A 14,896-nucleotide genomic window follows, 5' to 3' on the forward strand; every position below is an offset into this window, starting at 1 on the left:
TGTTGGTGTATAGCACTGCTACTGATTTGTATACATTAATTTTCTAATCTGAAACTTTACTGAATTCATTGATCAGATCCAGGAGCTTTTTGGAAGAGTCTTTAGGGTTTTCTAAGTATATGGTCACATTATCAGCAAACAGCAACAGTTTGACTTCCTCTTTATTCATTTGGATGTCCTTTATTTCTTTCTCTTGTCTGATCACTCTGACTAGGACTTCCAGTACTATGTTGAATAGAAGTGGTGAAAATGGGCATCTTCGTCTTGTTCTCAGGAGCAATGCTTTCAACTTTTCCCCATTCAGTATAATTTGGCTGTGGGTTTGTCATAGATGGCTTTTATTACCTTATTTCCCTTCTATGCTGATTTCGCTGAGGATTTTAATCATAAAGCGATGCAGGATTTTGTCAAATGCTTTTTCTGCGTCTACTGAGATGATCATGTGATTTTTGTTTTTACTTATGTTTATGTGGTGTATCACATTTATTGACTTGCCTATGTTAAATCAACCCTGAATCCATGGTATGAAACCCACTTGATCATGATGGATTATGTTTTTGATATGCTGTTGAATTCAGTTAGCTAATATTTTGTTGAGAATTTTTGCATCTATATTCGTCAGGGATATTGGTCTGTAGTTTTCTTTTTTAGCTATGTTCTTTCCTCGTTTTTGGTATTAGGGTAATATTGGCTTCATAGAATAATTTAGGGAGGATTCCCTCTTTCTCTGCCTTTTGGAATAGTTTCAGTAGGAGTGGTACCATTTCTTCTTTGAATATCTGATAGAATTCAGCTGTGAATCCATCTGGCCCTGGACTTTTTTATTGGTGCTTGTTACTGGTCTCTTCAGAGTTCCCATTTCTTTCTGGTTTAATCTAGGAGAGTTGTATATTTCCAGGAATTTATCAATCTCCTCTAAGTTTTCAAGTTTGTGCCCATGAAGGTATCCTTAGTAGCCTTGAATGATCTTTTGTATTTCTGTTATGGGTTGTAATATCTCCCTTTTTGTTTCAAATTGAGCTTATTTGGATCTTCTTTTCTTGGTTTATCTCACTAATTGTCTATCAATTGTATCTTTCAAAGAACAAGCTTTTCGTTTCACTTATCTTTTGTATTCTTATTTTTTGTTTCAATTTCATTTAGTTCTGCTCTGATTTTTGTTATTTCTTTTCTTCTGCTGGGTTTGGGTTTGGTCTGTTCTTGTTCCTCTAGTTCCTTGAGGTGTAAGCTTAGATTGTCCATTTGTGCTCTTTCAGACTTTTTGATGTAGGCACTTAATGCTATGAACTTTATTCTCAGCACTGCTTTTGCTGTATCCCAGAGGCTTTGATAAGGTGTGTTACTATTATCATTCAGTTCAAAGAATTTTTAAAATTTCCATCTTGATTTCATTGTTGACTCAACAATCATTCATGAGTAGATTATTTAAATTCTATGTATTTGCATGGTTTTGAAGGTTCCTATTAAAGTTGATTTCCAATTGTATTCCACTGTGGTCTGAGAAAGTACTTGATATAATTTTGATTTTCTTAAATTTTCTGAGACTTGTTTTGTGGCCTATCATATGGTCTATCTTGAATAATGTTCCATGTGCTTATGAATAGAATGTATATTCTGCAGTAGTTGGGTAGAATGTTCTGTAAATATCTGTTAAGTCTATTTGTTCTATTGTATAGTTTAAGTCTATTGATTCTTTGCTATTTCTTTGTTGACTTTCTGTCTTGATGGCCTGTCTAGTGTTGTCAGTGGAGCAGTGATGTCCCCCACTATTATTGTGTTGCCCTCTATTTCATTTATCAAGTCTAATAGTAATTGTTTTATACATTTGCGGGCTCCAGTATTAGGCATATATATTTAGGCATATATATATATTAGGCATATATATTTAGGATTGTAATATTTTCCTGTTTAACTGTCCTTTTATCATTATATAATTTCCCTCTTTGTCTTTTTAAACTGTTGTTGCTTTAAAGTCTGTTTGTTTCTGTTATAAGAATAGCTAACCCTGAATATTTTTGGTGTCCATTTGCATTGGATATCTTTTTTCACCCCTTTACCTTAAGTTTATGTCAGTCCTTATGTGTTAGGTGAGTTGAGACAGCAGATACTTGGTTGGTAGATTTTTATTCATTCTGCCATTCTGTATATTTTAAGTGGAGGATTTAGGCCATTCACATTCAACATTGAGATGTGAGGTATCATTCTATTCTTCATGCTAGCTGTTGCATGAATGCCTTTTTTTCATTGTGTTTTTGTTTTATAAGCCCTGTGAGATTTATGCTTTAAGAAAGTTCTATTTTGCTGTAGTTTAAGGTTTTGTTTCATGATATTGAACTCCTTTTAACATTTCTTGTAGCTCTGCCTTGGTAGTGGCAAATTCTCTCAGCATTTGTTTGTCTAAAAAAGACTTTATCTTTCCCTCATTTATGAAGCTTTGTTTCGCTGGATACAAAATTCTTGGCTGGTAATTATTTTCTTCAAAGAGGCAAAAGACAGGACCCAATGCCTTCTAGCTTGTAGGGTTTCTGCTGACAAATCTGATGTTAGCCTGATAGTTTTTCCTTCATAGGTTACCTGATGCTTTTGCCTCACAGCTCTTAAGATTCTCTCCTTTGTCTTGACTTTAGACAACCTAATGACTGTGTGCCTATATGATGATCTTTTTGCTATGAATTTCCTGGGTGTTCTTTGAGCTTCTTGTATTTGGATGTCTATATCTCTAGCAAGACCAGGGACATTTTCCTCGGTTTTTCCCCCAAATAAGTTTTCCAAACACTTAGATCTCTCTTCTTCCTCAGGAACACGAATTACTCTTAGGTTTCAGAATAACATAATTATTTAACATAATCACACAACTTCTTGGATGCTTTGTTCATTGTTTTTTGAATCTTTTTTCTTTGTCTTTGTCAGATTGGGTTAATTCAAAAGCCTTTTCTTTGAGCTCTGATGTCCTTTCTTCTACTTCTTCAATTATATTGTTGCAACTCTCCAGTTTCTTTTGCATTTCTCTAAGTGTGTTTCATTTCCAGAAACTGTGGATGTTTTTTATTTATGCTGTCTATTTCTCTGGAGATATGTTCATCTATATCCTGTAATATTTTTTAAATGTCTTTAAGTTATTTTTCATCTTTCTCTGGTCCCTCCTTGAACAGCTTAATAATTGACCTTCTAAATTCTTTTCTGGGCAATTCACAGGGCTCTTCTTGGTTTAGATGCATCGCTTGTGACCTAGTGTGGTCTTTGGGGGATGTTAAAGAACCTTGCTTTATCATATTATCAGAATTGTTTTTCTCGTTCCTTCTCATTTGGGTAGACTATGTCAGAGGAACATTCTGTGGCTCAAGGGCTGCTGTTCAGATTCTTTTCTTCCACTGGGTGATCCCTTGATGTGGTGTTCTCCCCATCAGGAATGGGGTTTCCTGAGCACCAGACTGCAGTGATTGTTATTTGCTCTTCTGGGTCTAGCCACCCAGCAGAGCTACCAGACTCTGTGCTGGTACTGGGGAGTGTCTGCAAAGAGTCCTGTGATATGATCCGTCTTCAGTTCTCTCACTCATGGATACCAGCACCTGCTCCAGTGGAGGCAGGAGGGGAGCTGAAGTGGATTCTGTGAGGATCCTTGATTGTAGTTTTTTTTATGGCCCTGGTTTTCTCAAATGCCATTTGTGCTAACAGTGAAGCTATTACGTGGACAAACTCAGGACCTCTGGTTAGCCAGGATGTCCCAGGCAGTGGAATTAGCTGTTGTTTTCTCCTTTCTTGGAGCAGGGTTGTTCTTTTATGTGTTGTTGTAACAGCTTGAGTTGGTTGGCCTCCAGCCAGGAGGTGGGGCTTTCAAGAGAGCATCAGTTGTGGTAGTATAGTGGGGATTCAATCTTTCCCTAGGGTCACCTGGATAAGTATTCTGGTTTCTCAGGTAATGGGCAGGGACATAGAGCTCCCAGGAGATTTTATCTTCAGCTACCATGGCATGTAGAGAAAGGCCATCAGGGCAGGTTAGGCATGTCTGAGCTCAGACTCTCCTTGTGTGGGGCTCGCTGTGGTTGCTGTGGGAAATGGGGCTGTGGTTCTCAGGCTAATGGAGTTATGTTCCCAGGAGGATTATAGCTGCCTCTGCTACATCATATAGGTCACCAGGGAAGTGGAGAAAAGCCAGCAGTGACAGACCTGCCCCAACTCCCATGTAGCCAGCAAGGCCAGTCTCACTCTCACTGAGCCCCACCAACAGCACCTAGTCTATATCCAGGAAGCCGGTTTGCAGGGCTGACATCTTGCCTTGCTACAAGCGTCCCCACGGAGAAAGCAAGCAGGGCTTTCAGGCCTTGGCCCTCCCTGCCTGCCACAGCTTCTGTGCTCATATCTGTACTTCCCGTTCACCTCCCTGGATTATGTCCAAGAAAATTCATGCTCAGTTGAAATTATAACAAAGTTCAGCAGTTTCCTTCTCCCTGTGGCCCTTCCCCAAGGAACCCTTGAAATAAAGAGAGCCCTAGTGACAAGGAAAAGGCTAGCCTGGGCTTCCCTGAAGACTGAGTGCCTACAGGGTTCTTCCCACTGCTTCCTCTACTTTTATATTTCTCTTGGCTCTCCAAATTTGTTTCAGCTCTAAGGTTAAATCCTTTTCCCATGATCAGAATTTTCAGATTCCCCAGTGAGGATGTGTGTTCAGAGGTGGACTTTCCCCCTCTCACACTTTGGGCACTCACAGGTTTTGGCTGTCTCATGGAGTTTGCAGTGGCAAGATGCTTCTTTCAAAGAATCTGTGAATTGTTTCTGCTTTCCTGGTATGTTCCTGTGGTAGTTCTTAGAGCAAAAGTTCACGGTGTGAGTCTCCACATGTTGTTTTGTCCATCCAAGTGAGAGCTGCAAGTTGGTCCTGCCTCCTATCTGCGATTTTTTTTGTCTGGTTTTAATTCTGATGGTTAATTTTATGTGTCAACTTGACTGAGTCATAGGGTGCCCAGATATTTGGTTAAACATTATTTCTAAGTGTCTTTGTGAGAGTGTTTCTGGGTGAGATTAGCATTTGAATCAGTAGACTGAGTAAAGCAGATTGTCTTCCCCAATGTGGGTAGGCTTCATCCAATCCTTTGAGGACCTGAATAGGATAAAAATTCAGAGGAAGGGAGAATTTGTTCTCTCTGCCTGACTGCATGAGATAAGACATCAGTCTGTCCTTAGACTGGGACTTATGTGATCAGGTTTCCTGGTTCTCAGAACTTTGGACTCAAAATGAAACTTACACTTTTGGCTCTCAGGTTCTCAGGAGGCCTTTGGACTTGGAGTAGAACTTATACCATTGTTTCTCCTAGTGCTTACACTTTGGGCTCAAAGTAGAACTACACCACCACCTTTCCTGGGTCTCCAGCTTGCTGATGGCAGACAGTGGGACTTCTTAGCCTCCATAATTATGTGAGCTAATTCCTCAATGTAAATAATAATAATTTATATACATATATCTTATTGTTATTTTTCTATAGAGAACCCTACTGATAGTGATTCCAAAGAAACAGAATTTTAGGAAGGAGTTTTCTGAATTGGTTCTGAAGTTTCTGGAATTGGCTCTTCAATCTTATTAGTTTTGATGATGCTAATGACACTGTATCAAGTAATAAAGAGTGACACTGTATCAAGTAATAAAGAGAGCACTGGTAATCTGTGGCATGATCTGGCAATGGAAATATGCAAAGTATCTTCAATAGATGCTCTTAATCAACTATTTATGAGAAGCAAGTAGCTGGGTGACTATATATGATAATTTTTAACATTTTTGAAAAACTAATGAATAAAATGAGGTTGGCTTGTAGCTTCTAACATGATTGAAAAAAGTGCGAAAAGAAAAAGATCAGTTTAGGAATTCCCAGCCAAAGTGCTGGATAAATGACCTGAAAGCTTCTATGTATCTCCTAAAGGAGATGCTTCTTGCATGTAGCCACAGGACTGAGATTGCTGAAAACCACAGAATTTCATCTGTAAATAGCTGAATTACAATGATAGTTGAACTCCCAGTCTTGCAGGGTATCTACTGTTAAAATGAGGGCACTGATTTGGAAAGAATTGGATCCTGTAAGTTAGGATGGGGAGGTGTGGGAAGACCCTTATGAAGCCAGGGATACTGAGTGCCTAAATTCCAATGCATCTTCTTTGCCAGGAGAGGAGGCCTCCCTGCAACCAATGGAAGCAGCTTACAACTGCCCGTGGTATTGGCCTCTCCAATCCTGTCTGAAGGGATCAACACTGCATTGCTTGAGGAAACTCAGGCCACTATACAGGACAATGTTGATTCTCCTCTGGACCCACCGTCTTTGCTTCTAAGACCTATAATAGGAATCAAGCCCTAACAGATCCCTAAAGGTAAGGTACAAAGTGTGACCCACAAAGACATGTACTACACTCCAAAAGAACTACTCAAAATTTCCAATTTATACAGCTAGAAATCTAGGGAACACATATGGAAACAAATACTAATGTTGGAAAAAACATAAAGTTGAATCTGGTCAAATTTATTGATAGGGGCCTACTAAGCAGAGATTCTGATTTTAATGTTGCAGCTCAGGGAGTTGGAAAACATTCTAACAATTTGGTTGGTTGGTTTGCTAAAACATTATGAAAAGGTGGCCCACAGTGAGTAAATTGGAAATGCTGGACCTGCCTTGGTTTAATGTTGAGAGGAGGATTCAAAGGCTTAAGGAGAATGGAAGGTTAGAATAGTTCTGCTCACTCACACTGGGAAGGAATAGAAAATGTACCTTTCACTAACACTGTGAGAAATACATTTGTAAAGAGAGCCCTCGTGACAAGGAAATTTGGAAAAGAAGTGTGTGGAAAGACCTCTCTGAATGGAAAAAAAAGTGTGAAGATATTTGTGTCTTGTGTGAATGCTCACTCATGTTTGATCACATGTCTTACTCCATTTGGGGCTGCTCTAACAAAATACCATGGACTGGGTAGCTTCTAAACAACAAATTTATTCTCATGGCTCTCGAGGCTTGGAGTTCCAAGATCAAGGTACCAAGAGCTTTAGTGCTGGTGCGGGCCTCTTTTATAGACAGTGCTTTCTTGCTGTGCCCTCTCACGGTGAAAGGGGCAAAGCAGCTCTCTGGAACCTTATTGTAAGGACACTAATCCCATTCATGAGGGTTCTACCGCTTAACCACCTCCCCAAAGATCTCACCTCCTAATATCATCCCCTTGGGGACAGGGGCACACAAACATTCAGAAAATAGCACTATAGAAGAGAAGGATTTTAATAATCAAACAGACAGAATGACCTGTTTTTGATTACCAGTCAGCCTCTTTTCCCACCCACTCCAGTTACTGCCCAATGGGCTCATGAACAAAGTGGCCATGGTGGCAGGGATGGAGGTTACATGGCTCAGCAATATGGACTTTCACTCACCAAGGCTGACCTGCCTACTGCCATTCCTGACTACCCAATCTGCTAACAGCAGAGACCAACACTCAGCACCTGATATAGCACCTTCTCTGGGGTGATGAGCCATCAACCTGGTATCAGGTTGATTACATTGGAGTGCTTCTATGATGGAAGAGGCAGTGTTTTGTCCTTACTGGAATAGACACTTTGGATACAGATTTGTCTTCCCTGCATGCTATGCTTCCATCAAAAGTACCATCCATGGACTTACAAAATGCCTTATCCACCATCATGATATTCCATACAGCATTACACCTGATCAAGGAACTCGTTTCACAGCAAGAGAAGTGCTGCAATAGGCCCATGCTTGTGGAATTTACTGGTGTTACCATGTTCCCCATCATCCTGAAGCAGCTGGCGTGACAGAGTGGTGACATGGTCTTTTGAAGTGTCAGTTACAGTGCCAGTTAGGTGTCAATACCTTTCAGGGCTGGGGCAAGGTTTTCCCCAAAGCTGTATATGCTCTGAATCAGTGTCCAATAGATGATGCTGATTCTGTTAGGATTCACAGGTCCAGAAATGAAGGGGTGGAAATGGGAGTGGTACCACTCACCATTACCCTAAGTGACCCACTAACAAAATGTTTTCTTCCTGTTCCTGCAACCTTGTGCTTTGCTGGCCTAGAGGTGTTAGTCCCAGAGAGAGGAATGCTTCCACCAGGAGACACAACAATGATTCCATTGAACTGGAAGTTAAGACTGCCATCTAGTCACTTTGGAATCCTTATATCTCTGAATCAGTAGGACAAGAGGCAGGTGCAATGTTGGCTGGGATAACTGATCCAGATTACGAAGTGTATATTAGATTTCATAGTGCAATTTTGTTAGTGGGTAACTAAGGGTAATGGTGAGTGCTGCCACTTCCATTTCCACCCCTTGAGTCCTGGGTGGAAATCAAGGGGTGGAAATGGGAGTGTAAACTGGTATAATAGACTTTTAGACTATTAAGTGTAAATTGGACTATTACTACTCTGCAATGGAGGAAATAAAGAGTATGTTAAGAATACAGGAAGTGCCTTAGGGCATCTCTTAGTGTTACCATGCCTAGTGATTAGGTCAATGGAAAACCACAACAATCCAATTCAGGCAGGACTATTAATGACCCAGACTCTTCAGAACTGAAGATTTGGGTCACCACATCAGGTAAAAAACCAGTACCAGCTGAGGTGTTTGCTAAAGGCAAAGGGAGTACAGAATGGATGGTGGGAGAAAGTAGCTATAAATACCAGCTATGACCATATGACCAGTTACGGAAACAAGGTCTGTTAATGTTATGGGTGTTTCCTTCTTATTTTGTTATGAATACAATTGTATGTGTGTATCTCAAATATCTTTGTTTTCTTCCTTCTCTTATTCCCTTATCATGTAATATAAGGTGTATTGACTTTACATCATAGTATTTAAGTATTGTTAATTTTATATCATAGTATTTAAATCGTTTTTAACAAAATAGCAAGGAGAAAAGTAAACTCACTTAAGAATACCTATTCTTCTGTGGAAGGGGTTAGTGTGTTTTCAGTTGAATGCATGATACTTGTATCATGTTAAGTAAAACTGTAACCTTGTTATTGTCTTTAAGTGGAGAGTATGGTTTAAGGAGATGTGTATGGGTGCCAAGTTGACAAGGGCTGGACTTGTGATAGTTAATTTTGTGTGTCAACTTTACTGGGTCATGGGGTACCTAGATATTTGGTTAAATATTATTTCTAGGTGTCTCTGTGAAGGTGTTTCTGGGTGAGATTAGCATTCAAATCTAGACTGTGCAAAGCAGACTGTCTTCTCCAATGCAGGTGGGCCTCATCCAATCCTTTGAGGACCTGAACAGAACAAAAATGTAGAGGATGAGAGAATTTACTCTTCTTGCCTGACTGCATGAGCTGGGACATCAGTTTTCTGCCATGAGATTGGGGCTTACACCATCAGCACTACTGGTTCTCAAACCATTTAATTCAGACTATAATTACATTACCAGCTTCCCTGATTCTCCAGCTTGCAGATGGCAAACCATGGGCCTTCTCAGGTTCCATAATCATTTGCTGATTCCTCATAATCTCTCTCTCTCTCTCTCTGTATATATGTATACACACACACACACAACACACACACACACACACACAACACACACACACACACACACATAATTCTATTGGCTCTATTTATCTGGAGAACGCTGACTAATACACATGGCTAAATCCTTTTCATTTAAGTCTTCAAATGGTATTTCCTCAGAGAAGCCTTTTCTATTATTGCCTATCCCGGGAGCTGCAAATACCTCAAGGTTCCAGCGAATAGTCAGTAGCAAAGGTACCATGGTAAGTACCATTACCCAAATTCAACAATTATCAACACTGTGTCATTTTTGTTTCACCTATCTCTTCAACTGGCTTTTTACTTGATCATTTTAAACAAATCCCAAACACTGTGTTACTTCAAACCATAAATATTTCCATATGCATGAAGATTTTTAAAAATCATAACCACTAATTATTGCTCTAACAAAATTAACAGCAAGTCCTTAATATCATATAATACCAAGAACATAGTAAAATTTCCCCAATTGCCATATATCTTAATAAATATTTGCTGAATAAATGATGAACAAATGAATATGTGTCTGAGAGTAAACTTTCTAAAGCCTTGAAATGTGAAATAAAATTATCCTTATTAGAAACATTAGGATGACATATCAGAAGAACTATGGTTTTCAAACTTTTTAACATATTCCCCATAACTCTGTAGGTTTTCAAAATTTAAAAGGTGGAGAATTAGTTCAGCAAGTACTGTTTTAGTCATGCAGATGAAACCTAAGAGTAAAATTCTGTATTGGATATTTACTAAAGAAAAAAGAAGATATGTCTTTGCACAGATCCTTATACAGTAAAATTCATAGCAGATTGACCCATAATAACTAAACACTAGAAACAACCCAAATATGTATCAACTAGTGAATGGATAAACTTTGATACATTCATACAATGTAATGCTACTCAGCAATAAAAAAATACACAAAAAAGATGGATGAATCTTACAAACATTATGTTGAATAACAAGAAGCCAGATGCAAGAGTATATACTCTGTGATTCCAATGAAATAAAATTTGAGAGCAGACAAAACTAATTTATAGTGAAAAGCTATCAGAATAGTGGTTGTCTGTGGGGAGTAGGGTGGGGTGGGATTGACTGGAAATGAGGCATGACGGAACTTTCTGAGGTGATGGCAATTTTATTGGGGGTTTAGTTACACAGATGTGTACAGTTTTCAAAACACATGGAATTGTACACTTAAGATTATGCATGTGTTTGTATGTACATTTTACCAAAACAGAATAAAATATTTAGGTAGATATCTTACTGATGTCAGCTATTTACTTTGAAATGCATCAGAAAAATAAGATGGCTTGACGAAAGATAGAGATATGCATATGTGGACAGATATGTGATAAAGCAACACAGAAAAATGTTAGCAGTAGAATCCAGTTTGGGGTATACAGGTGTTTACTATACAATTCTTCCAGCTTTGATATGTGTTTAAAATTTTAAAAAAATAAAATGTAGAGAAAAATCTCCATAGTGGTTTTCAGAAGATGGGAGGATAAAAAAGGGGCTAGTTTGAGAACATATATGACTTAGCCTTTCTGAGATACTTGCTGAGCTGCCTCTCTAGCTGCCTTTGAATGAACTGACCTCCACTTCCAGTTCTTGTGTAAACCGGTAGCTTTTTGGCCATATCAACAAGCATCTGCTTCTGGACCTCAGGTCTCTCTTCATTTTCATAGCGCTCCTTGTCTGTGTAGGACAAGTGGAACTGGAAGCAGGAGTGAAAGGTAAGACTTTATTATCTAAGGTTAATAGAAAAGATTAAAACCAACAACAATAACTACTTTAATGAAATTATTTGTTACCTACCCTTGAAGCTCAGGTACCACTTTGTCTTAAAATGTTCTCTGGATAATTATTTCAAAAATCTGGCTTTTATCTCAATCATCAAAAGCATGAGATATGTGTATTGTTTTATAAAGAAAATAAAACAGAGAGATTAAGTAACTTGCCTAAAGTTGCACTCAATCAACTAACAAGTGGCAATGTTGGACTTCAAACTCAATTCATCTGATTTCAATACTTGTCCCTTTCCATTGATTCATAATATGATGTTGCATACAGATGTGTAACATATTTTTGCCAGGGCCCTGTTGATAATTAACCATGCTTATCAAGTTGCAAGAGTTTTCATAGATGACACTGATAACACCCTTGGAGAAGCTGGATGAGACTGCTTGTAACATTGTCTGCATATTCTAATCATGTAAATAGGTGGAAATTTAGATGTTCTCACTATTGAATACTTTTTTAGTCTGGTATGGAGCTTGTTGCTGCAATAGTGCCATATTTTGCTAATCTTGCAAAATATATACCAATGATCTTCAAAAGTAATATGAACCTGAAAGCATTTATTCTATCTGTGCCAAAGGGTAGACTGAATTGAAAAAAAGGATATGGGGTTAAAATTTCTGGGTTTAAGTCTCATGTCTATCACTTAATAGAAAATCACTTTGCAAAATCAGACATTCTCAATCTGTTTCTTTGTCTGTAAAATAGAAGAAATAATATCTACTTCATAATATTGGTGCAGAAGTGCTGGATAATAATAGGTAAATAAAAATCTCCTTTAGAAGTCTAATTTTTGAATTGTTTAAAAATATTTGACGTCGCTGCTGGAGATTTTGTCACCACTAGGCCTGCCTTACAAGAGCTCCTGAAGGAAGCACTAAACATGGAAAGGAACAACTGGTACCAGCCACTGCAAAAACATGCCAAATTATAAACTCCATCAACTAATAGGCAAAATAACCAAGTAACATCATAATGACAGGATCAAATTCACACATAACAATATTAACCTTAAATATAAATGGGCTAAATGCCCCAATTAAAAGACAAAGACTGGCAAACTGGATAAAAAGTCAAGACCCATCAGTGTGCTGTATTCAGGAGACCCATCTCACGTGCAGAGACACATATAGGCTCAAAATAAAGGGATGGAGGAAGATCTACCAAGCACATGGAAAGCAAAAAACAACAACAACAACAAAAAAAAAACCAAAAAAACAAAAACAAAAACAAAAAAAAAGAGGAGGGGTTGCAATCCTAGTCTCTGATAAAACAGACTTCATCTGTTTTTTTTTTAACCAACAAAGATCAAAAGAGACAACGAAGCCCATTACATAATGGTAAAGGGATCAATTCAACAAAAAGAGCTAACTATCCTAAATATATATATACACCCAATACAGCAGCACCCAGATTCATAAAGCAAGTCCTGAGAGACCTAAAAAGAGACTAAGACTCCACACAATAATAATGGGAGACTTTAATACCCCACTGTCAACATTAGAAAGATCAACGAGACAGAAGGTTAACAAGGATATCCAGGACTTGAACTGAGCTCTGCACCTAGCAGACCTAATAGACATCTACAGAACTCTCCATCCCAAATCAACAGAATATACACTCTTCTCAGCACCACATCGCACTTATTCCAAAATTGACCACATAGTTGGAAGTAAAGCACTCCTCAAACGTAAAAGAACAGAAATCATAACAAACTGTCTCTCCGATCACAGTGCAATCATATTAGAACTCAGGATTAAGAAACTCACTCAAAACCGCACAACTGCATGGAAACTAAACAACCTACTCCTGAATGACTACTGGGTAAATAACGAAATGAAGGCAGAAATAAAGATGTTATTTGAAGCCAATGAGAACAAAGACACAACATACCAGAATCTCTGGGACACATTTAAAGCAGTGTGTATAGGGAAATTTAGAGCACTTAAATGCCCACAAGAGAAAGAAGGAAAGATCTAAAATCGACACCCTGACATCAAAATTGAAAGAACTAGAGAAACAAGAGCAAACAAATTCAAAAGCTAGCAGAAGTCAAGAAATAACTAAGATAAGAGCAGAACTGAAGGAAACAGAGACACAGAAAACTCTTCCAAAAAATCAATGAATCCAGGAGATGGTTTTTTTGAAAAGATCAACAAAAGTGATAGACTACTAGAATGCTAGCAAGACGAATAAAGAAGAAAAGAGACACAATAAAAAATGATAAAGGGGATATCACCACCGATCCCACAGAAATACAAACTACCATCAGAGTATACTATAAACACCTCTACAAAAATAAACTAGAAAATCTAGAAGAAATGGATAAATTCCTGGACATATACATCCTCCCAAGACCAAACCAGGAAGAAGCTGAATCTCTGAATAGACCAATAACAGGCTCTGAAATTGAGGCAATAATTAATAGCCTACCAACCAAAAAAAGTCTAGGACCAGACAGATTCACAGCCAAATTCTACCAGTGGTATAAAGGGGAGCTGATACCATTCCTTCTGAAACTATTCCAATCAATAGAAAAAGAGGGAATCCTCCCTAACTCATTCTATGAGGCCAGCATCATTGTGATACCAAAGGCTGGCAGTGACACAATAAAAAAAGAGAATTTTAGACCAATATCCCTGATGAACATCGATGTAAAAATCCTCAATAAAATACTGGCAAACCGAATCCAGCAGCACATCAAAAAGCTTATCCACCAAGATCAAGTTGGCTACATTCCTGGGATGCAGGGCTGGTTCAACAAATGCAAATGAATAAACATAATCCATCATATAAACAGAACCAAAGACAAAAACCACATGATTATCTCAATAGATGCACAAAAGGCCTTTGACAAAATTCAACAGTCCTTCATGCTAAAAACACTCAATAAACTAGGTATTGATGGAACATATCTCAAAATAATAAGAGCTATTTATGACAAACCCACAGCCAGTATCATACTCAATGGGCAAAAACTAGAAGCAATCCCTTTGAAAACTGGCACAAGACAGGGATGCCCTCTCTCACCAATCCTATTCAACATCGTATTGGAAGTTCGGGCTAAGGCAATCAGGCAAGAGAAAGAAATAAATGGTATTCAATTAGGAAAAGAGGAAGTCAAATTGTCCCTGTTTGCAGATGACATGATTGTATATTTAGAAAACCCCATCGTCTCAGCCCAAAATCTCCATTTAAGTTGATAAGCAACTTCAACAAAGTCTCAGGATACAAAATCAATGTGCAAACCACAAGCATCCTTATACACCAATAACAGACAAACAGAGAGCCAAATCATGAGTGAACTCCCATTCACAATTGCTACAAAGAGAATAAAATACCTAGGAATCTTAATCCAGTCTACCATTGATGGACATTTGGGTTGGTTCCAAGTCTTTGCTATTGTGAATGGTGCTGCAATAAACATACATGTGCATATGTCTTTACAGTAGCATGATTTATAATCCTTTAGGTATATGCCCAGTAATGGGATGGCTGGGTCAAATGGTATTTCTAGTTCTAGATCCTTGAGGAATCGCCACACTGTCTTCCACAATGGTTGAACTAGTTTACA

The 14,896-nt window shown here is 38.3% G+C and overlaps 1 protein-coding gene across 1 annotated transcript in view; it reads right to left on the bottom strand.

The window, feature by feature from the left end:
* Nucleotides 1-14,896, bottom strand: part of ZDHHC15 (zinc finger, DHHC-type containing 15) — a 128,150-nt gene that overhangs the window by 71,126 nt on the left and 42,128 nt on the right. Inside the window, exon 3 of the mRNA XM_011971943.1 lies at nt 11,119-11,239. Coding sequence (XP_011827333.1) covers nt 11,119-11,173 — 55 coding nt within the window. The 5' untranslated portion in view covers nt 11,174-11,239. The remainder of the gene's footprint in view (nt 1-11,118; nt 11,240-14,896) is intronic.

This window comes from Mandrillus leucophaeus, unplaced genomic scaffold (assembly GCF_000951045.1).
Source record: "Mandrillus leucophaeus isolate KB7577 unplaced genomic scaffold, Mleu.le_1.0 Scaffold1251, whole genome shotgun sequence".
Classification (NCBI taxonomy): Eukaryota; Metazoa; Chordata; class Mammalia; order Primates; family Cercopithecidae; genus Mandrillus; species Mandrillus leucophaeus.